General features: G+C 44.3%; 1 protein-coding gene across 8 annotated transcripts in view; it reads right to left on the minus strand.

Annotated features, from left to right (window-relative positions):
• Positions 1-24,251, minus strand: part of CACNA1E (calcium voltage-gated channel subunit alpha1 E) — a 489,630-nt gene that overhangs the window by 34,497 nt on the left and 430,882 nt on the right. For all 8 annotated transcript variants that reach the window (XM_058701273.1, XM_058701270.1, XM_058701274.1 and 5 more), the window contains 8 exons: positions 12,190-12,286; positions 9,860-10,020; positions 9,207-9,344; positions 8,171-8,372; positions 7,196-7,360; positions 6,411-6,521; positions 2,430-2,513; positions 1,521-1,646 (listed from right to left, as the gene is read on the minus strand). In XM_058701273.1, coding sequence (XP_058557256.1) covers positions 1,521-1,646; positions 2,430-2,513; positions 6,411-6,521; positions 7,196-7,360; positions 8,171-8,372; positions 9,207-9,344; positions 9,860-10,020; positions 12,190-12,286 — 1,084 coding nt within the window. The remainder of the gene's footprint in view (positions 1-1,520; positions 1,647-2,429; positions 2,514-6,410; positions 6,522-7,195; positions 7,361-8,170; positions 8,373-9,206; positions 9,345-9,859; positions 10,021-12,189; positions 12,287-24,251) is intronic.

The following is a 24,251-nucleotide window of genomic DNA, read 5'->3' on the forward strand; positions in this document are numbered from 1 at the left end:
CCCCATTGAGAGGGTTATGACACCAAACAATTACTATGGATATGATACAAATGTCAAGGTTGCTGGTAGGAGGCTGAACATCCTTACAACTCTTCTCATATATCAAACCCGCAGGATCTCAATGGAGAATAAGTCAGTAATGATGGTGTAGGGTGCACACTTTTCCAAATGATGAAGAAGAAATCACTGAATTCACTGGCTTAACCTCTTTAGTTCAATTAAAATACATAAACAATTAAAATAAAGGAGCCAATTTAGTAAATTCATGATTTCTCATCTTTGAATCAATTTCATCAAATTTATTTTTAAAGCACATTCATTGAAAAGCTTTTTTTGAGAGAGAGAGAGAAAGCGAACGAGCATGTGTGAGCAGAGGAAGGGCAGAGGGAGAGGGAAAGAAAGAATCTTAAGCAGGCTTCATGGCCAGCATGGAGCCTGACTCGGGACCCAACCTGGGGCTTAATCTCATGACCATAAGATCACAACCTCAGCCAAAATCAAGAGTCGGACACTTAACCAGCTGAGCCACCCAGGTGCTCCCAAAAGCTTTAAGAGGAAATAGTAGGCATTTGGGCAGCACTTAGACTCCCAAAGCCTTAAAAACAAACTATGATATTTGCTACAGCCTGAAGACATTTAAGTATGTTTGGAAAACTTCTTTTATAGGAAGTTTCTGTCATTAAAGTGGGTTTCAGGTATCTTTAAAACTTACATTTATTACACATATACCTCTGTATAGCCCATGAGACCATTCAAAGAAGCTCACCACATTAACCTTGCCCAAGCATCCTATTAGATAGTAAGACACAGAGGTGACCATTAGCATGCCATACATTCAGGGGTTCAGGAAACACACACTGATGAAGACATGGATGGGACTTATGAATTATCTCGCAGAACTTTTTATTTTTAATTTTTTTAATGCTTATTTATTTTTGAGGGAGAGGGAGAGACAGAGCGTGAACAGGGGAGGAGTAAAGAGATAGGGAGACAGAATCAGAAGCAGACTCCTGGCTCCGAGCTGTCAGTGCAGAGCCCGACACAGGGCTCGAACTCACAAGCCACAAGATCGTGACCTGAGCTGAAGTCGGACGTTTAACCGACTGAGCCGCCCAGGTGCCCCACGTTGAAAAACTTTTAATGTGACCTACAGCCATTGGCAAGTCCCTCAAAATGCAGAAGATGCATTACTACAGGTGTCTGGCTCTCTACATGGACAGGATCGCTGGGGGCGCTTTGGAATACCTCGAGAGGGAGCACACCTGATAAAATAGGCATCAAGTGAACAAAGAAGGGAACTGAGTTATAATGTGGAGGTGTTTTTCTAGAATGAGATTCTCTCCAGTTAAACACAAGCTGCTTGCTGCCTGGCTGAGCTGCATTATAAGTAAGAACTGCTGTATCTATTTAATGCTTCTGACAAACACTCATTCCTAGAGGTGAAGGGACCAGTGTAATGACACTGTGTGGCCCGGCTGTGCTGTCTGATAAGAAAGAGAGGAGGATCTGGTGCTGCTTACCTTAAAGGACTGTACAAAAGTCCAAAGTAAAATACGGATGGTGTAGCCCTGACGTAGAAGCTTGATGAGACGAGCAGCTCGGAAGAGCTTCAGAAAGCTCATATTGAAGCCACTGGTGTTCACCAGCTGGTGGACCAAAAGGAAGCATATAATTAGTGACATTACGGTCATTTAGCAAAGATTAAGCACTAGTATTTGCATACGTATCCCTCATTCAGATCATGGAATTGGACACAGATTCTGTCTTGTTTTCAACCCCATCGTCAACTGATGGGCCAGTGAGGACCATCTCTCTAAGCCTTCCCAGGCCTGCACTCTATTCCCAGGTAGAAGGGTATGGGTAGGACCCCAGAAGAGTGCCCTGCATATATCCTACAAAACTAGCCTCCCTAGTCTTCTAAGCAGGCCTAGTGGTCCTAACTGCACTTAGATGCCCAAGAACATACCTAATAACCCCTCCAGGACATATGGTGGCCATGTCAACATTCAAAGAGAGTTATGATGAACCCTCTAAGTCTCCTTTAGGATAAACAGTTTTAGGGTAACAATTCAGGTTTAACAACCTTGATGGCAAAGATACTATGCCTCTTTGTGCCTCCTAAAGAATCTAGCAGGACACTGTGTACACGAGCCCTCTTCTGGTATGGTCTATTGCACTCACCCCATTAAGTAGCTGCTTTTTGAGTCACGCAAATGAAACAGAACCTTCCATGAGATCCAGTCAGTGCCTTCCAATGTTTGCATTTTCTGGTGGATGCTCAGGAGTGAGGAAATGAACTCCCAACACCAAGAGGGCTACACATTTGGCTGGATGAGTTAAAAATGGGCTGTACGCACAGGTGTTTTTTTTTTTTTTTTTTTTCCTATTCCAGGGCCAAGCTTAAAGACAAGGATGTATGAGCCACTCACCTTGCTGTCTGTCAGAATGATTTCTGTGATACTGCCAATCACGGTGATAAAGTCAAAGATATTCCAGGTATCTCGAAAATAGTTCTGCCATGTGAATTCGGTCATGGGAGCATCAGAAAAAGGAGGAAAAGAAATGGTGAAGAGACACCTTTCATTACATAAGTTTGTAACTTGGAATTAAAACTTGTCAGTTCATGTACAAGGTCATCCTAACTTTGACTTCAGTTTCCTATGTCTAATCGGAAATGCTATTTCTCCTTTACTGATTTGGGCATTTCTCATTTGGGAAGCAGTCTCATCACTACTTGAAGACCTTGTTTTTGAATCTGTCACTAAAAAGCTACATAAAAATATGTAAGAAAGAGATTTGTGGCCAAGAACATTATAAAGTCCAAAAAAAGGCAAGATCATTGTCACCCATAAGGCAATAAAATTATTTACAATATCACTCTAAGGCTTTCTACAACTTTAAGTCATCTATATTATACCCTGTGATTCTATAAATATACAGTTCTGACTTTCAACTATTAATAAAAATCACAGAGATGTTCTAAGTGATTAAAGGTCAAAGATGTGCCAAAAATCTCCTCCTAACTCCACGGGGCAATAGGACAAACAAGACTTCATCTTTCCCCTCTTTCTCTGCTTTATTACAGCTTTTGAGTAATAAAATGAGTGTATTGAAGGAAATGGAGGAGAAATAAAGGACCTGGAAGATGCACCAGCCACGTAACACTCTGCTTAACAGAGAGAGGAGGCTTTCCTCCTATCTCCAGTGCTCAGGTGAACACAGACCTTGGACTACATTCCTTAAAAGAAACAGAATACTTGGGTTTCCAAAGTCACTGGCTTGTCCTTGGGCAGCACCTCCCATAGGAGACTCTCAGAGCACAGCTGAAGTTAACTCCCCTACCCTCACAATGAGCATTAATGAATTTTATGACATGTGCCAGATATGGGGTAGTCCCTTGGCATTCTTTCAGTTCATTTGTGTCTCCCACAGATCCTACAGGTATGTCAAGATCAATATCCTATGTTCATAAAACACTCAGTGGCAGGAGTGGCAAGAAGAATCAGCAGAGACATGCAGTTGGGAGAGCAAAGGAGTGTGGTAAGAGCAAAGCTACCTTTATTGAGCACCTTCTCAGGACTAGAACCTAAGGACCTTGAGTACATTGCCTAACTGGGTATACACAATAAAGTATATAAACCTCTAAGATAGCTATTGTGATCCTCGTTTTGAAAGACAAAACTAAGGCTTAGAGAGGCTCATCTGCTGGGCATGTAGAGAAACAGGCTACACAGCCTCACAAACTCACTTTCCATGAAGAGTACCTACTTCCTCAGGAATTGAACTAAGTTGAGTCTCCGAGTTCATAATTTCTCAGGGCTCTACTATTCCCAACCTGGAGTGAGCTTCTTGATCTTAGGCCCTCATACAGTAGAGAGAACACGACTCTAGGTCTTAGAGGACAGAAGCTCTGGATTCCAGGTGAAGGAGCTTTAGTGTAGTGTAGACGAGTAGATTCTTGTGGACAGATCATGGGCTTTCAAGTCAGATTAGACCAGGATCTGAATGCTGGCTCTGCCTTTTAGTAACCTTGGGCAAAGTACTGAATTTTCACGAGCCCTAACCCATCCATACAAGAAACTGTATCACCTATCTAAAAGAGCTGTTATAAGGCTAAAATGAATACTTAATATGGCAAACAATATATGTTCATTCTCTACCTCTTTCTTCTTCTTCCTTTTTTATTGCCATCCTACTTTCCAATTCTACTGCCTTTTATTGGGTCATCTTCTTTTTAAGTTTATTTATTTTTCATTTTGAGAGAGAGAGAGAGAGAGAGAGAGAGAGAGAGAGAGAGAGAGAGAGAGAATATGAGAATGAGAGGCGCAGGGGACAGAGAGAAAGGGAGAGAGAATCCCAAGCAGGCTCTGCACTGCTTTGAGCCCAACATGGGACTCAAACCCACCAACCATGAGATCATGACCTGAGCCAAAATCAAGAGTCAGATGCTTACGTGACTGAGCCACCCAGGTGCCCCTATTGTGTCATCTTTAAAAAAGCTATACCAGGGGCGCCTGGGTGGCTCAGTCGGTTAAGCGTCCGACTTCAGCTCAGGTCACGATCTTGCGGTCCGTGAGTTCGAGCCCCGCGTCGGGCTCTGGGCTGATGGCTCAGAGCTTGGAGCCTGCTTCCGATTCTGTGTCTCCCTCTCTCTCTGCCCCTCCCCCGTTCATGCTCTGTCTCTCTCTGTCTCAAAAATAAATAAATGTTAAAAAAAAAATTAAAAAAAAAGCTATACCATTTTTCTGAACTTCAATTTCCTCATTTAAATGAACAACGTCGACAATGATAATGATGGCATCTGCCATGTGTATTTCAGAGTCACTGAGAAGATCTAACAAAATAGTATACATTAGGATATTCTGGAAACCTAGAGTACTATATCAGTGTAAAGACTTGTTTGGACCTAATGTGCCTTTTAATGGGTGAAAATGCCTCTAGACCTTGAATAAAAATATGGAGGTGAGGGTGGGAAGGAGGCAGACTCTGGGGCCAGTCTAGTTAAGCTTGTAAGTATGTATTCAGCATTCACCATTAATTAACACACAGTTGGGGACTTAAGTCACAGACAATGTCAATAGTACATGCAAATCAATAGTACATTCAAGATGCATAGAAAAACTTTCCCTGTTGTGGCACCAGCTTCTCCCTCACTCTGCTCACCCTGCTCACGGCTAGACTGTATTATAAAGGCATCTTTGTTGGTGGCAGTTTCTTTTTACTTTTTTATTTCCTCAAGTCTCAAAATACTCAAAGGGGAGTCAAGCAAACAACAATAGAGCCACCTGCAATGGGTTCTCTTCAACTCCCCTCCCCAAACCATCAAGTTAATGACTTTTCAAAGACCCATCAGGAGACCAAAAGCAGCCCCTACAATCAACACTCACAATTATCAGGCCCAGCCCAGAGTCCCTGCTAAAACCGCTACCAGACAAGCCCTTTTTCAGATAATAAGCAAAGTTTCTTTTCTTGCAGGGAAAGCCACATACACACACAATTTGAAATGGTAGCTCACACACTAAATAAGTGTGAAACAGCTGTCAAGTGGGTTTATCTGCATCCCACTGATCTCACTGTAAACGCTGAAGCAAGGAGGGGGGGTGCAGAGAGAATTATTTTGTTTATAGGACACTGAAGCAAAGGGCTAGGTTTGCTTAACACTGTTGAGAGCAGATGCAAGAATGTGCCAAGCAATTATAATTAATAGTTGAAGAAAAGTAAAAGACTCATACAAGAAAAACTCATCCCAATCCCCCTCAAACCTAATTCCAGTATACCTACCTATCAACCTCTCTCTCCCTCCCTCTCTCTCCCTCCACGCCCCCTCTTTCACACACACACACACACACACACACACACACACACACATGCACTTTAAAGGTCATTAGCCTTTGTAAACTTAAGCAATAAACATTTATTTTTGTAGGCAGAAATTACGCTTCATGTAACTAACGGGAGGAGGACAATTAGGTAAAATCTAGTATCTGCTATGTTTGAGGCTAAGAGGGACAGGTATTTTCCCATATGAATTATAAAATCTCATACCTTTTACCAATAAACAAACACTCAAGGCTTATTAGTCCAATCTTTGTTTGGTTCCTATCAACAAATAAATTGTAGTTCTAGCAAGACCCAATGACTGTCACCCCTAAGCCAATGACAGAACCTGAAAGGACCAGAACTGATGGCTAGATGAGTTTGGAGCTGGGGATCCTTTGCCCTTTCTCCTAACACCCTCACACATCCTCTTGTCTTTATGGCAGTTTATTGAGAGTTGAAACAGGCCCACAATTAGGTCAGGTGAACCATTTTTGGAATAGCGGTAACCACCCCCCTTCCAACAAAGGCTGGGAATGCATCCAAAAGGAAGGGAAGACAAGTGTGATGCTGGGATAAATGCCATGACATACCAAGAAGCCAAACGCGATGATCTTTAGGACACATTCCAGAGAAAACACCATGGTGAAGGCAATATTCAGGTACTTCAGGGCCAGTTCATAGGTACAGGGAGCAGAGTAGTACTGCCAAGAAGAGAAAAGAGGAGAAAAAGAATCAAACCCTTAAGGTAAAGGGGTTATTCTTTGTCACTGAGGCTGGCCATCTCTCATCCCTGCCCTTGGGGGACACTCTGGTGTGTGGTGTCAGAGGAGAGACGTGCATCGAGTGCTGGAGAGAAGGACGATGGATCCCATGTAGCAGAACAAAACAAAACAGAGGAGAGCACAGACCATGCCTAGCTGTGGCTACTTATTAGCAAAATAGCCAGTCTTCCTAGAGATGAAGGTGGGCAGGATAGAAACATTTTCTGGAGTTAATTACTTTACCAGTTTTTATTAAATAAGATCAAACCTCTTCCAACACTCCTTTAGAACCCCATGATCACCTAGATCACACATTTCCACTCTTGTCTGAATCTGACTGAATCTGACTGCCATCAGCATCTCTGGTCCTGGGAGCTACTGTACTTCTTTGCTACAATGTGTCTCACTGCATTTTGCTCTAAAGATCCAGAAGCTGGGCTGTTGAATGGGACAAGATCAAAAAGAGATTCCACAGTGTTAAAGGAGGTAAGGAGGCAACAGACTTGAATGCTGGAGTGTCTGCCCAGTGTCTCGAGTGCACATGTAATTGCTCTGTGAGGGAACGGGCCCCAAGGCTCAGTCTCCTGAATGCCTGCAAGCCACCACCCCCTCACCTTCATCATCAGCACGACGGTGTTCAAGGCGATCATGGCCATAATGGTGTACTCAAAGGACGGCGACACCACGAAGTGCCAGACGCGGTACTGGAAGGTATGCCTGTTTTGCGGCATGTAGCGGGTGAGAGGTTTGGCACTGATGGCGAAGTCGATGCACGCCCTCTGAAGGAAAGTCACAGCTATTAGCTCAAACTCAAGTTCCCTAAACCTTGCACATTGGTGGGCTCTCTGTTAGGTGGCTAGAAAAACAGGACAGTGTATGAAAACAAAGATAGGGCTAGACAAGCAAAAGGAAAGATGGCAACAGGGATTATGTAGACAAAACTACAGGTGCATGGTCACTTTAACTGTACACAGCACTGGGATATCATATGGGATATGGACTTTATGGTTCCTAGTAATGTCCTTTTACACAGCCTGTGGCTGAGATGATTAGGCAGGAAGCCTTACCTGATGCTCTCGGTCAGAAGTAAAACTATCTCCCTACGCATTCCCAGAGGACTTTATTTGTATTTCTCTCATAGTCTCTAACAGTCTCTGGTTCCTTTCCGTTACAAAAATAATGAGCTCGACAATGTGCCAGAACTATGCTTGTTACTGGAAAAGCAGCAATAAGCAAGTCATATTCCCTATCCTTATAGCAAATACATGCCACAGAGGGACAGAGCCAGGTACGCAAATGTCTTAATGTTGTAAATTTGGCACACATCTTTTACTACCACCTCTAGACTACTCACGGCATAAGGGTAGGGACTACATCTTAAACCTTCCAGTTCTCTGTGCCTCATGCCTAAGTCTTAAAAGAGCTGATTCTTAAAAAAATGTTTACTTAATGACTGAATAATTAATCTTTCCCATCTCTTTGTCCTTTTTCATAAAGTCAAGAAAATTCAGTCCTCCTTCCTACCACTGCTGTCCAAGAGCCCTTTCGGGAGCCCCTGCTGTCCCATGCTCTAGACCACTTATTTTTACCTCGTTCTTCTCCAGGCTGCACTCCTCCATCATCTTGTCTCCTTGCTCCTGGAAGGTGATGATGATGAGAGCCACAAAGATATTGACAAAGAAGAAAGGGAAGACCACAAAGTAGACCACGTAAAAGATGGACATCTCCATGCGGTTGCTGCGGCTTGGTCCTCGGTCTTCCTCTGTCACATCAACAGAATGCTGTAAGACTCTGTAGGGACAGAATGAGGGGGCTTGGATGGTGGATGGAAATCTTGGCAGTGGCTCTGAATCAAGGCTTCATTACGAGATGTGCCACCTATTATATTTTCTTATATGACTTCTTTGACTTTGCAGATCCACCATAATTTTTAGGGTCCATAATCAAGGTGGTGAAGATCCAGTGACCCCAGATCCACTGCTTTTTCTATGCCCTGTTCCATCATGCATCCAACTGCTAAACAACAGAGTGACATTAGTTTATAGCTTAGGTTGTCATATTCAATACCAAGAGAACCCTGGACTTCCTGGCATACTGCCAACTAGAGTATGCTGCCACCAGAAAGTGGGGTCTTAATAATTGCCAAGTCTCTGAAAAATCAGACATTAGCAGCCTAAGAAACTGCATTCTGTTGTCTTCTTCATAGAGGTGTGACCACAGAAAGTGTCTCTGAGTCTTCCAACTCATTCTTAACCCTCAATCCCAAGGTGAAGGGCCAACGTGGAGGATAAATGTATTCAAAACAGTCCCCAGGGAATTCTTCTAAGGGGTGCAGAGTCATTCAAAACTCATTTGCTCTACAAGAGTCAGATGACTCCACTCAACTCAATTGGCTAAAACAAGAAGAGTTTCAAACATCTCTGACTTTGTTATCTCCCTCTTGATTTTTGCTTTAGGTTTTTTCATTCCTCCTCTCTTCCATCTCTCACCCACTCATAACCACTTACTTTCCCTGGTATAATAACAAAGGGTTAGCCTCATTCATCTTGAATAAGCTTCTCAAGGCAACCATGTGGCCCTATCCCAGCTCACAGACAAGCATGCCAACTCAAACCCATCACTCACTGAGGCCATCCTTCCCCTGTGGAGACAGTGAAGAGGGTCAGCAGGGCCCAGATAATGTTGTCGTAGTGGAATTCATGGCGCTTCCATTCCCGGCCTTTCACCTCCATCTTGTTTTTTTCATGATCTACATAGTTGCCTCTAAAACAAGAGTACAAATGAAATAGGGCCTCTTCACTACAGCTCGTGGGAGAGTAAGGAAATTCTACAAACTTCAATCATGTGGCTGAGTCATAATCAGGATACAAATGCAAGGAAGAAAGCAGTGTATTATTAAAGGCAGTCTATCATTGCATAATAAAAGTGGTATTAGGTGCCCAGTAGACATGGAAGATGAAATCCTAATCCTTTTACTAGTCACCGTGCAACCTTGAGCAGTTTAAACTTCCTGAGCCTCAGCTTTCACATCTAGAGTATGTAAATGAAACCTATCTCAAAAGGTCACTGTAAAGATTGATAATGAAAAACAGTATGTAAAATGCCATGTACTGTGTGTGACACAAAAGTTTAGCAGTTTCCTATTTTGCCTTTTTTCCTAAAAGAAGAAATGAGAGATGGGTAAGAGAGAAAGAGAAGACCTATCTGTGGAGGGTTAAGTGGGCATCACTGGAACATGCTTTAGCAGAAAGTGAGTGGCTTGTGCTGGCTGCACGTACATGCACTCCTTCTCTGTGTCCTTGGAACTGTCCGTGCAATAAAAGAACTTTCCCTTGAAGAGCTGAACTGCGATGACAGCGAAGATGAACATGAAGAGCTTGTAGACAATGAGTATGTTGAAGACATTCTTCAAGGAAGTCACCACGCAATCAAAGACAGCCTGCAAAGAGAAGTGAAGAGTACTGTATGTCCCTGGAATGGCCTGTGCATTTGCCTAGAGCAGAGCTAGAGCCACATCACCACCAGCCAGCCCCACTGAGAAGGTGCCTCAGGAGATATCACCTTACTAACAAGTGACCTCATGGGATTCAGAGGTGGCTTCCAAACTGGTCATCACTGCCAGGACCTACCACCTGGAAGGGCACATGTGCTCTGAAACTGAAAGTAAACCCCAAAGCAGTAGAGGCCAAAAGGCACCAGGCAGTGGTGGAAGTCCTTTGTGGGATCCCAATAGGTGTACTCCAGTTAGTGGGAGGCACAGAAATCTATCGCAGAAAGGATCTCTGAGAGCATTTAGCCCATTTTAGCCATTACATGGCTTGTCCCTAACCTTACATCTATTTGGTGGCCTTCTTAGATTTGGTTTATATATTGCATGCATATGGTTTTCTCTTTACCTTTCTAAATGGATCAGAGAGCGCAGTAAATTACACCTTTATTTTAGTGATAATTTGAATTAATCCATACATTCGATCAAAACATGTTCAATACTTCACATGTTCACATGTTCTCTAGCTTAAAGCCAGCTGTATTGGGGATGAGGAGTCAACAGGTGATGTAGGAAGGGATGGAGAGCAGCCTTCCCATAGAGAAGGGAGGACTGGGTGGACAGAATCAGACTGGTGCTTTGGTCACAAGCCTGGATGTCACTCTGCAGAATCCATTCTAGGCCCTGAGCTGTGGGGAGTTACACAGGAATTCGACACATTTCAAGCCATTTTTAGGTTATTTTCTAGGTTTTTAGGTTTAGCTCACTGGAGAGTTGAGCCCCATGGTGGGACTGCATTTGTGCAGTTGCCACATCGGTACAGTTGTTTCTTCACAGCGCTGGGTGACTATCACTGGTTTAATTAGTTCAACACTGCGGGGTATGTGAGCGGCACGCAGCCTTGTAGAATCATCAGAGCCACCTACACTTCCCCCAGGTGATGGAGCTGCAGAGAAAGCAAGAAGCCAGCGCTTCCTAATTAAGTGGAATTAGCCAAGGCTGGGGTCGCATTCTCCAGCCTATTAACTAATCTCATTATGTGGTCTGCAATCTCCTTAGGACCCCAACATAGCTCAGAAGAGAAGAGACCGTTGGAGCCTGGGCTGCAGCTAACAACATTGGTTAAGGCCCCAGCCCCCTGGCGGTATTGTTGGGGTGGAGCAGAAAGGAATGAATATTTATGGACATGGACCGAGGCCTGGAACAATGCTGGGTCTATTACCAGGTACAAGGTTGTTGTAGTGAACAGTGTGCGTAGCCCCTGAAGACCATGCTCAGGCCTGGTGCTGTGGCTCACTCTGGCTGGCCATGTGGCCTGGGCATCAGGGAGTGGACCTCAGGGCTGTGAACCAGGCGTCCTGGCCTCCTCCCTCAGGGTGGCTAACTCTCACTCACAGGAATTCAGGAGGAAAAACTTTTTCCCCAGTGAGGCTTCAGCTTCTGTTCACAGCAGTATATGTGTGGGGCGAAGAGGGTTCAATGTGTTAGCCAACTGGACTTGAATGGTAAAGCACACCCTGAGGGCAGGAAGGCTCAGCCAGGGAAGAAGCCCCAGGAGGGTTGAGCAGGGAGACACTGGTTAGAAAGGAGGAGAATCAAGGTAATATACCTATGGAAGTGCAGGCCCTGGAAACAGGAAGAACTTAATCCATGTTAGCTCCTCCTCATTCTCTGCTTCTGCCAAAAATGACTATGTTCTTGGGCAAGTTGCTGACCTATCTGTGCCTTAAAAATATGAAGGGGCAGGGCTAGTAAATCCTTTCCTTCTCTAGAATTACCCATCCCTGGTTACTCAGCATGACCTGCTGTTCGGCCACAACACAGTTAGAAGACTTCTGCTACTTCCATTTTGGTGTTCTGGGTCCACCTTAATGACACAGGGTGCTTTCTGGGTGACATGCCACAGCCAGATATGTATAAAATACCACCTGGGTCTGGACCCCCTCATAGATTTCTTGGCATGTTGGTTATTTTTCTTTTAAACAAAGACCTTTCACTCAGGCCGATGAAAGGACCCCAGTCCCTGTGTGAGCCAAAGGACTATTCTCAGAAATAATTCTCTGAAAGCAGGCTGACTACGGCTAAAGACAAGATGGGAGAAGGGGACTCGGAAAACCTTACCTTGAGCTTGGGCAAGCGCTTGATGGTCTTCAGCGGCCTCAGAACTCGGAGCACCCTCAGAGATTTGATGGTCTTGATGTCCCGCCCCTTGTTAGTTCTGCAGGGGAGAGGCCCCCAGGGATCAGAAGACGGGGAGAAATGAAAGTGGCATTCACACTACCGCATTAACAACAAGGCAAAAGGGGGGATAGTGAGGCAAGAGGCCAGATATTGGGTCAGAGTAGACCCCCTTCAGGAAGACCCCACAAAAGATTCAATTCACTCCCTATTTTGAACACACTCTTATGCGCGTGTGCGTGCACACACACACACACACACACACTCATGTATATTCACACAGAAGAACACGTGAGCACGCACAAAGGCATCCATGTAATAAGTATTTTAATAAACACTTCCTCTCCCCAATGGCTAAAGTAATGCTGGTTATTAACACATTAGCAGAATGAGAATGGAAGAGAGATCGACTATGGAATATGACTGGTAATCCATTCTGGATCCCCATGGTGCCTGGTCTGGTGCTTCTTGAGTAGCAGGCTCTCAAATGATATTCGTTGAATGGACTGGGAACCCCTGGTTGAAAGCAAGTCTCATCAGAGGACTTAAGCTAGTCCTTTCCTTGACTCTACATTTGCCACCTTGGCAGAACTCACTAGTTCAGGGGAGAACAGGGTGAGGAAGGGCAGTAGGGACAGGACACCCCTGCTGTGTTGGCTGCCGCTTCCAGAGAAAGCATGTCACGTAGGCTTCCTGCCAGGACGCTGGCTCACACTACCTGCGGATGGCTGGCCCCTTCCGTGGTCCCTTCTCATCGGAGGCGCCCTATACCTAGCACAAGCTGCAGAGAGCCATACAGTTGGAGAAGGCCCAAACTCCAGTCCCTGCCCACCTTTTATCCTTGCCCTACAGCTAATGAGCTTCCCTATTCAGCCACTTGGAAATGTTTGCTCCTAATAGATAAAATATGCTTCCCTTTTTAGTTTTAGGAATGAAATGAATAAATCAACCTGCATTTCTCCCTCCACCCTTCTTATCCCCTGAGATCTTTACATTCAATTCACACAATTGCAATTTGTAAAAGACACAGATGGTAGGAAATGAGACTCTAAAGACTGAGCTCAGGCTCTGGTTCTTTCCTCATGTTGGCCCAGAGTACCATTACACCAACAGCCCCGGGGAAATGGGATCCAGAGCATCAGATGGGAACTAAAGGGCTTCTGCCTGCCTTTTACCCTGTCCTTCTGCCATAGCCGGCATTCCCTCTGACAGGGAGATAAAAGATCATCTTCTTCCACAGAAGGCAAGGTAGGAAGAAGACATTTAATAGAATTCAAGGAATGTTGGCTTTGCTCAGAATGTGAATTTAAAGACCCTCTTAATGGCTGTAGGCCATGGCCTGTAAGCCACTTTTATTCCATTTGAACTCTTAATACAGATAATCCAAAAATATTGCATTATCAGGTCTTTTGCATCCAGAGGTTTTGTATATTTTATAAACTCTCTTACTGTATTACATTCATATAGCTACCTACCTAAAAAAGGCAACTTCTAAGCCAAATACATACCTCAACCAATAAAAATGATCACTTTCCAAGAAGGCTTGGTGACTCCTCACTTTTGTTCTCTTGGTTGTCAGTGAGAACTTACCACTCGTATAAACTCACCGCTCCTTTCTCAACGAGCAGGCTCCTTCCCTCCCAACTGTACTTGCACCCTCCTCCAAGCCCACTTCCCGTATTCTTTACTTCAAAGAAAAGAGAAAACAATATTTACCCCAAGGCATTCCTATGGAGGATCCAAGCAGAAAGCAGTTTAAAAAAAAAAAAAAAAAAGGAGGAGGGGTGGAGAGAAGGAAACAGTTAGAAAACTTCAGGGAGGACAGGGAACCTTACAGCGACAGGGAATTGGACAAGCACAGGCCCAGGAGATCCCGCTTACAGCCTTGGCACTTGCAGAGTCCACACGCTTTGTGAAAGGAAGGGCCAGCGCACCATTTGCTCCACACCCCCCTCTCCAACCTGGAAAGGCAAAGGCCCTTTGCAAGCACTAGTGAAGCTGCCTCTAACCAGATGGCATTCCCCCACAATGTGCTTTCTTTCATGGAGCCCAGTCTATTGATGTTTTCTAAATATAGCCTTTTACTTCCTTAGTAGTCTTCAGACAAACTCAATTTCCAGGGAATTTATAAGAAACCAGGAGAGAGGAATTACTCCTCTGCTCTGGGCCAGAAACTCTATTGGGAAAGGCATATCATGCCATAGTGGTGTATCTATGCTTATGAAGGAGTTCATTTGCAGTGGGACACACAGTCACTCTGTCAGGGATAGCATGACCTCCTCAAAAGCACAGATGAGCAACACCCTAAAACCACTTCAAAATATAGGGGAAAGCATAGTATTCAAGGTCCTGATGTCACACAGAGGATGGCTTTGATAAATTAAATGACCGACTGTCTATCATGAGTTTTTGCTGTGCAGCTTGAAGAAAAATCATCCCAGCTCTATTTTGAGGCTTTCCAATAACAAAAAGGGTGAGAGCATAAATATGTAATACTTAAGATAGAAATAATGAGAGCCAACTTTCTGAATATTAATTCTTGGCTAGACTCTATGCTAAGAACTTTTAGTGTGACTCTTTATTTAGACTAATAACTTTAGGACATAGGAATGACTATCCCCAAGACTATATGATGGTTGGAGCTCTTGCTCTGAACCAGTAAACCTCTGCAGCAGGTTTTGGTTCCAAGCTCTGTCAAACAGCTCACCAAATTCTAGACCTGGAAAAGGCCCCTGAAATACACTTAATTGCAAAGGAAACTGCATCCCCAGGAAGATGTGCCTTGCATAAGATCACTAAATAAGTGAGCCACATTGCCACTGGTGAACCTGTCTGCAGCCATGTAGAACTGTCTAGAATTCAGGCTGCAGTTCTTAGTTGCTGGTTGCTCTAAACGGCACTTTTTCTCCTTTCTTAATTTTTTTTAATGTATCACAAACCTAGGTTACATCACTATATGTCACGAGCAAAGACTTCTAATCATTATTTTACTTAGTAAATGATGTCATATTCAAAATTACATTAATTTTCAATATAATTGCCACACTAATGTTTATTTGGGAATTAAACCCAAGGTTTTATAAATCTTACATTGCTCATGTGATGCCCTCTGAGTGTTCAGAAGGCAAAGATAATATCTTCCCCTGAGCTATCACAGTGTCTTCTCATACACGAGCCTGGACTCACGGTGGATTGGTCCAACACACCTGTATCCACTCATATAACAGCACTGATGGAGTCCTTAGCATATGTCAGGTACTCTTCTAGGTGTGGGTTTACCACCGTAAATAAAACAATTGAGGTCCCTAGCTTCTCGAAAGTTACCAAGTCTAGTAGGAAGAACAGACCTCAAGTAAACAAGCAAACAAAAGTATAATTTTAAGCTACGTGCCATGGGAAAATGTAATCACTTGATTGAAAATTTCACCAAAACAACTACATAGGTCACCTTCCTTTCCCTAGGCTACATTCATCTTAAGGAAAAGCTTAGGGAGACTCTTCCATATCCCTAAAATGAGATAACAGAGTAGGATCAATGGATGGGCAGGTGATTTAGGGTCACACACTCCAGGCTTTTACCTGTTGCTTAGCCCAGGTCCTCAACTCTGAGACCTTTATGTCCAGTAGCATCTGAACGGGTTCTCAGAGGTTCATACTCACAGATGCCCATTTTATGAAGGAAGGCCCCAAATTTCTTGCTCTTCCCACACACCTGGATAAAGGACAGAATTTGTTCTCTATAATTAATTTTGCTCCAGGATCCTAGTAAAATATTCTGCTACGGAACAAAGAGCATCTCTGACCCATTGCTCGTATGATGTGTGTGTCTCTTGTTTTGGACAATGGGGTTCCTTAACAGCACACTCTGATCTCAACAACTGATTGTAGCCGCCAATATACAGCAGGGGTTGGGAGAGAGATTTGTCCCCTCCTGACTCCCACAGAGTTGAGCCAGGGATAGTAATAAGACAGAGGCCCAAAGCAAAATAAAGATTAGTCATTGCTCTGCACATTGTTCAAACAGGAGGAGCCACTCAGGCTCAGATTTTGAGTGGTTGAAGAAAAGCACACTCGCTTCTCAGTTTTGTTAACATATGTTCAGCACTGATTTGAAAACTGCCATTTGAAATGAAAAGAATACTGGATAACAAAGCCACAGAATCCAGAAAGGTCTCAACAACTTAGCACCAATATTAATTTTAACATTAATTAAAACATATCATAATTTACACATACACTAGGCTAAAGTACCTTTACCAAAGTCATGCATACAAGTTATTTAAGCCATTATCAAAGCTAACAAGATTGTAAGGAAAATGTTTTATCAAACCAGGGGACAAACTCTTAAAGCACTTTAAACTGAGGCACATTATTTTTGAAATAATTCATGTGCTTTTTTACAAATCATTTAAATATAATCATTTGATAACACTTTGTTAGTCTTTGCTACTCCATGTATAATCAGAAGTTTTTTTTATACTGCCTAGCTAATTACTGAAATTTATCAGGTCTAAAAATTAACTCTAATGTTAAAATTTGAGGATAATTTCACATGGTAGGATGTACTGGTCCCACCTTAATTGGGACTCATTTGGGCCACCTGTTTTCCCCACGCCTTTCCTACTTATTTGGTAAGTTACTGGCTGCTCTCCAGGAAAAAAAAAAGTCACATTTCTCTTACATCTCATCAGTAAAAGATGAGACTTTTCCAGCTCAATTGTCAAGTTGCCCTCCAGATCTTTCATGTATAATTACCCATCATTCACTGTAATTTCACTCTTCAGTTTCCAGCGCCCTCCCTTCCAACCCTTTCTCAAAGGACATGTTCTCAAAGTGATTTCTGCAAGGAACCACTCTTTCCATGGGGGGCAGAGTCGGGGTCTGAAAAGCTCTTCCTCCTTAAGTGGAATAGCCTTCTGCCCTCCCCCATGAGTCCCAGAGAGAACAGCACAGGGATTTGAGGGAATCTCTTGCATGAGAAGAAGGAGCCTCCAGGCTTGCTGGAGTGTAAGGCGGGGAGAGGAGGTCACACTGTGAGGAGCCTTGAGCCTTGCTAAAGTGTCTGGGACTATTATTTGGTAGGCAATAATAACTAAAATTTAATATGCACTTGCTAAGTATTTGGCACTATATCAGACACTGAATATATTTTATCTTGTCTCTCACAAGACCAAAACACAGTTATTTTTAATTCCCGCTATGGATGAGGAAATAGAGACAGTTAAGGCAGCGAATAATTCGTCATGCTGGGATTCAGAACTAAGTCAGGCTCTGAAATCTACGTCCTTATTTGTGATGTTACAGTGCTTTTTCAGATGGGAATCACAGGGGGTTTTAACCAAAGAAGGAACAGCAAAAGAAAGCAGTTCCTGAGCTCAAATATTGACCTATCTATCCTCTGTTAACCTTAATCAGTTTAGGGTCTGCAAGGGTTCATGGAAAGAAAAAGGTACAGATGGAATAGCAAGATGGACAGGGTCAGGGACGCCCTTCTTAATCTGGTCCATATGTCTTGTCTGTCTCTAAGCAGAGACAGATGGACCTGTAGGCTGAGGAGAGATCCACGCCAGGCCCCCAAGTTGAGTTTACAGGGGTTAATGGCTTAGAAATAACTACAACAACAGAGGTAGAAGGAAGTTTAATGTGACAGAGAAAGCCCCTAAACTTGAAATAAAAAGCACCAGTTGTTTAAAACTGGTTTTGCAACTAATCCAATGAGTCAAAGTAGTTAAAGTCTCCAGCAATCTGCTTCTCAACTATAAAACTTTCGAGTGATAAATCAACTAGTGAGAAAGCACTTTAAAAATTCTAAAGACCCATGGAAATGATAGTTTATCTCTTTGCGTTGGCAATTCTAGTCTCCAGAGAAAAGTCTAGAACCTGTAAGGTAAGACTAGGTCATCTATTTGTGTATTCTTCTTCCTCACCCACACCTCAGCATTGCTTGGGGTCTCCCATGAGCCCTAAATCCTTTGTGACTCTGCCAACTTTCTTTGCTCTGTGACCAGGGCACTAACTCTATGCTAAGTGGTTAGTGCATAGTACTTTCCTTCTTGCAAATGCATCTCAGTGAGCTCCCTGTACACATTCAGCATTGCTCCTGAAAACTTTCTCCTTTGCAAATGCTGCACCATGCTGTAACTGGAAGGTCTAAGCACTGAGGAGCAGGAGACAGCAAAGCCCCTTACCGTCTCCTAGCAGTTTTGTTATTTGGTCTGGGGAATGGTGATTTTGCTTCTTAGTGTTCACATTCTGTACATACCCTAGATCCCTCATGTGCTGATCTTCCCAAGAAGGCCTTGGTGCTGGAAAAGTCCAGCCAATACACCCCCCTATGCTGTGGCTCTGTGAGTGTGGATTAAGCAGATGGCTTGCAGGTCACACGATCTGAGCGGATCCTTCCCTAGTCCCATCATGACATCTGCTCTGGGCTATTCTAAAACTTACTTTTAAATCCGGAGGGCACTGTGGTGGATTTCTACTCACCCTGTAGGACTGCGCTGTTCCTCCATCTGTGTAGGCTTGCCTCACGTGCAGGGTGTTTCTTGCATCTGAGGCTGGTTAGCCAAATTGTTGGCTACTATGTGAATGGGGCTGTGTTCCCTGACTGGACCGTCTCATTTTGCTTGGTTATGTGGCCACAGGCTGAGGTCCATTTATAATCAACCATCTCCAAAATTTGTGCTTGCTAATAAAGAGAATTGCTTGGGCATTCACACCCATTGCCTACATATGATAAAGGTCTCCAAATGCACATTCCCCAGCAGCACCAGTGGTGTATATAACAGACAACGCATTTTTCAGTGTTCGTCAAAAAAAAAACCCAAAACAAAACAAAACAAAAAAAACATGCATGCTGGGGCTTAATGCCAAGAGCAGGTAGACTGAGAACTTATCTCTTTCAGGTATCCCCTCCATGTGGCTCCTACTCTTTCACCCGTAATTCATGCCAAAACCCATTTTCTATGTCTTCTTACATGTTTATTTATTTTGAGAGAGAGACAGAGACAGAGAGTGAGAGAGTGAGAATGAACAAGTGGGCAAGGGTCAACAAGAGAGGGAGAGAGAATCGCAAGCAGGCTCTATGCTGATAGCACAGAGGCCAACGCAGGGCTCAATCTCATCAACGATGAGATCATGACCTGAGCCAAAATGAAGAGTTGGACACTCAACTGACTGAGCCACACAGGCACCCCCAAAACCTGTTTTTCAAGGCAGCTCAGATACAATCCAGCAGTAGGCACCCCAAGACTTCACGGCCATTCATCACCTTTAGTGTTCCTGCCTGGGCAGAAAGTCATGGTAAGTCACTCTCGAGGTGACTCTTAAGGCTGGAGTCTCGAGAAACAACATCCTTCTCTCTGCTCGCTGCTGGAAATTTCCAACTCCAGCTCAGCCAGCATCCTAAATCCACAGTTAATTGGCTACCTGATGGCTAAATTTAATTTTAATCCTTCATTTTCTTCCACAGAACAGTGGGACTGGATGACCTGTCTGGCTCAATGGTAAATGGGTCTTCTCTGAATGAAGCAGGACTATGTCCACTCCTTTTCTTCCCCCACAAGATGAATGTGTAGGCACAGCTTCCTTTGGGAGACACCCCTCTCAGTTCTAGAAAAATAGGGGTTGTCAAGAAAGAAGTTGCACAGCAAAGCTTGAGGTTTGAGGGGACTGCCTCAGACACAGGCGCACAGTGAGGAAGAGGAGGAAGGAGCCAGGTATAGGGTAAAATGTCTGTACGACTATTACTGTGCTGAGTGTAAGTACACACTAGTATCTCAGTTCTGAATAGCCACTCCTTTTTCAGAGCACGCATTCACACCTTTATAAATACAAAAGTAGAACTGGGGTACCATATTCTGTGGCTCCCGAGGACCCTCCCGATCCTAAAATTGTATCTGCATATTTCACTGAATGGATTCAGAACTGGCTCTGCCACTGTGGCTGCATTCAGAAGGCCTTATCCATCTTAAAGACTAGGGCAGAGTGTCAAATGTCAGAAAAGCAACACACTTCAATGAAAAGAATGCAATAAAAGCTAATGTGGGAATTCTGGTTCCTTCTGGCATCGAGAGGCAGACTGACTCATGTTTTTCCTTCCTGGCTAAGCATGGAATAATTAAAGGCCAAGTGTGGCTATGATCCAGGTCCCCTGTGTGCCAGGGAGCCCTGACCTTACCTTGTGCCCTGCTAAGATGGCAAACAGCAAGGGGAAGCTTTGGCCTCAGCTGCCATAGAGCCTGCGTGATTCTGACTGATGCACAGGCCCCAGATGGGGGGAGGAGATGGGAGCAAAATTGCTATTTTTTTTTAATTGTTTGTGTTGACAAACCATTATCAGCTGTGAGTTTACTGTTTACAATCCAATCTAGGATAGCTCACCTGGTGACCTGACTTGAGCTAGTCAAGTAACATGTTGTAGAACAATGAGAATGAGGAAGGTGAGGAGCTTGGGTTGGAGTGCAAGATCACACATACATATGTCCCTCACCTTTCTTCCTATGACGCTGTCCCTGCCCACCTGCCTGTCCAAATCCCTTCACTCAACATTTAAGGTATGAAACCTGAGGGCCAGGGGGCATCACCATAACTGTGCAAGATCCCATAAAGCTCATGAACTCACCCTGACGTGTTGGCCACATGACTTCCCTACAAGGCAGCTGACTCCGGCAAGACACCCCAAAGTGACCGAATGTACCTGATATGCAGATACCCAGAAATGCCAAGGCTGGAGCCATCTTTGTTTTCCCATCCAGGAAGCTGGGAAGCAGAAATGATGGCAACAGGGTGTGAGGACACTGGGAAAAGCAGTTTCTGGCTCTTCGGTGTAAAATAATTATCAAACAGAAGAATTCCTCTTTTTCAGATAGAAAAAGATCAAAGAGAAAGGTTTCATAGATCCAGTCACTCACCAGACTTTTCTTGAAACCTCACAGAGGAAAAGGCACAGTCAGTACATTTATAGTTGGCAAACACTCTGTGTCTCCATATGGCCCAGAAAGTGGGGTGTTGTGAGGGCAGTGGAATGAGGAGAAACATATCCAACCTCTGCCAAAACTCTGCCCACTTCCCTACACAGGTATCTGGCTGAAGGCAGGAGACCTGAGTGTTCTTATAAATGCTTTATAATGTAAAAGTGTACCGGGAAGAATAGGAAAGGGGCCATGTGAGTATCTTTCCGTTTATTTTCTCATCTCTTGGTATGCCCACACTTAGAAAATAAATCCCCTTCCCCTCCTCCTCAAAAGTCAATAATAAAAGTTCCCAAACAGAATTTGTCAGGTTTACATTATAAAGAATCCCTTCACTTGAAGTACGCAGCTATAGAGAAGAGAGAGTTCTCTTCAGCCACTACACAAACAGCATATATGCTTATAGAAAACATACATGATGGCAGGTGCAGACCTCTGCAGGAGGGCTCAGGGGACCACGCAGCTTTCTTTGAGAATTCAGCTACAGGCCATTCCCTCCCCTTGGCTAGGGGTATTGCTCTTGGGACTTGGGCTGGGTTCTGAGAGGGCCCTGGCTGGTAGTGTTGGAAGGGATGCCAAGTCACCTATGACTTCTAAGGCATCATATAAAGGTGTTACCATGGCAATCATCATCAGTTCTACTCAGACTGAGCAACAGCCTGAGTAGAAACCTCGGCAGGGCAAGGTTCAATTGCAAGGAGGAGAGAGAGATAGGGCTAGAGTAAGGTCATCTGAACGGTGGACATTCCCAGAGGCAAACGTATGGGTTATAACAATGGAAGTTGTAACCACAAGGAGGGAGGTCCTTGAAAAGTGTGCAGAAAACCCCACATTTGGCTTCCTGTTGGCTTGAGCCTCCTGCCATGGCCCGGCAGAGTACAACACAGGCTTCCTTCCGCTGTCTGCCCCAGGCCAGGCCCTCACTCTGCTGGCAGGGGAGATCCTGGCCAACCCTACCAAAGTGATGGAAGAGCTGAATTCTCCGGTGCCCTTAATGAGGAAAGGGAGAGAAGAGAGTTAGGAAGCATGGCACATGAGCGAGAGAAAGCATTACCTGGACCTCAGCAAATGTGACGAAGGCCAGAGAAGAGGGGTGTGAGCCTGCTCCATGAGCAGGAGGAAGGGGAGAGGAAATGTGCATGGCCAGCTTGGAAGGATGGTAACAAAAGACAGTGGATGGAGAAGGGTGAGCAGGTACCATTTACATTTCCAGGGAAATTAAGAAAAAGTTCAGAAAGTGACATCACTAAAAGCAAGTGATGGATCATAACTCTCAATCCATCACATAAGTGTGGACCCCAGAACCCGAGGGTTCTTGGGGTTCCCTGCACTGTACCTGGTCTGAGGACCAACAGACAGGCTTCGGTTCCGGGGCTGTTAAGGCTTCCCTGCCACCAGCACCAAAGCCACCACCGCCATGTTTTCAAAGGGTACAAAAAGAGAACAAGACAGGTGACAACCCTCCAGCCCATCGTCCTCGCTCTGGATCTGAGGAGAGACAGCTGGACTGTGGACATGGGGCAGGCATGCAAAGGCTTCCTCTAAGATGCAACTTTTTCCCATGGGCACCTACATACCTGGCACGTAGGCACAAGGTGGTGTGTGTGTGTGTGTGTGTGTGTGTGTGTGTGTGCGCGTGTGTGTAAAACAAGTCTTGGAAACCACTCTGTGTTCATCTTCAACTATTTTCACACATTATATATCAACACATACTTGTCTTCCATGTTTAGGCTTGGTGAGAGAATGGAAGCATAAGGAAGGAAATTAACATTTATTGATCACTTACACTGTGCCAGGCCCTATGCTAAGCACTCTATACACATTATTTTCACTCCATTTCAGAGATGAGAAATTGAGGATAAAAGGGTTACTGTCTTGCTATGTTGCTCTAGCACATGATGCAGGTAAATAGAGGGGCTGGGATTCAAAACAGGGCCTGCCTAAGTCCACAGCCCACATCTTCCTCCCACTATGTCCTGTCACCCCAATGAGATTCCTAAAGATGGGGTGGATTCCTTGATATACTTCTCTCCTTGTCTTTCATTTCTTCAAAAAGACACAAACTACTTTATTGAGATCAAAATAAGAAAGAAGAACAATATGGTGAATAATGTAAGCAAATGAATTGACAAAATGAAAAGGGAACTTGACCTTTTAGAAACTCAAAGGTGGTATTTATCCCTTACCAAATAAATAGGCCTCCTTAGGAAAAAGACTCTAATGCTTCTTTCTAAGAAGGAGGAAGAGGAGCTGGGAGTCCCCTTGGTACAGCCAGAGCTGCCTTGATTTTTGTCTTGAGGTGAGAATTCATACGAGGTAGAGATGTTTGGGAAAATGCCATGCTTTTGTGAAATTTCCTTGGAAATAGCTCAGTCATGTCTAACGGGAGTCTTTCCTGTTGTGAGAGACACAGGTGATTCCATGCGACTCTAATAGGGGTTAATATACTGGTGTACACGGGGGACAAGGGACACTGAAATTGATCTGCAAGGTCAGCTCAGGGTCATAAGCCACATTCACCCTGGCTCTCCTTTGGGGGGGTCCCTCATGGCTGGGACAGCAATTCAAATAGCCTACTTCTAGGTTCTGGGAGATCTTAGATTCTTAGGACAGCTGGAGACCTTTCATCTCTCCCACAGAGAGCTCCCTACCCTCAGCCACTTGGGGAATGTTTCTTCTTAAATCTCACCCCACCTCTTTCTCTGCCAGGGTAGACAGAAATGGAAGCTTATGGTATTTGGGGAGTGGGGGGGGGGGGATGGATGACCCCTTTCTTGGACCTGGGAAGGTCAAACCTATGCAGGTATTTTGCCCCCTTCCCTCTTTCAGTTGCTATCACTGACAACATCTCCCAAATGTTTCTCTTCAGCCTCATCACACTGAAGCCAGACTTGCTTAGAAGATTCAGCTCTTGTACTTGAAGAGTCTGGAGGGAAGCCTGCTGCACCACCTAGGAAAGGGGGAAGGCTGCTCTGGTGGTGGAACAAGGTACAGACAGAGCCCAAAAGGCTGTCATTCATCTGAGGGTACTCG

Source organism: Neofelis nebulosa, chromosome 15, assembly GCF_028018385.1.
Source record: "Neofelis nebulosa isolate mNeoNeb1 chromosome 15, mNeoNeb1.pri, whole genome shotgun sequence".
Taxonomy (NCBI): domain Eukaryota; kingdom Metazoa; phylum Chordata; class Mammalia; order Carnivora; family Felidae; genus Neofelis; species Neofelis nebulosa.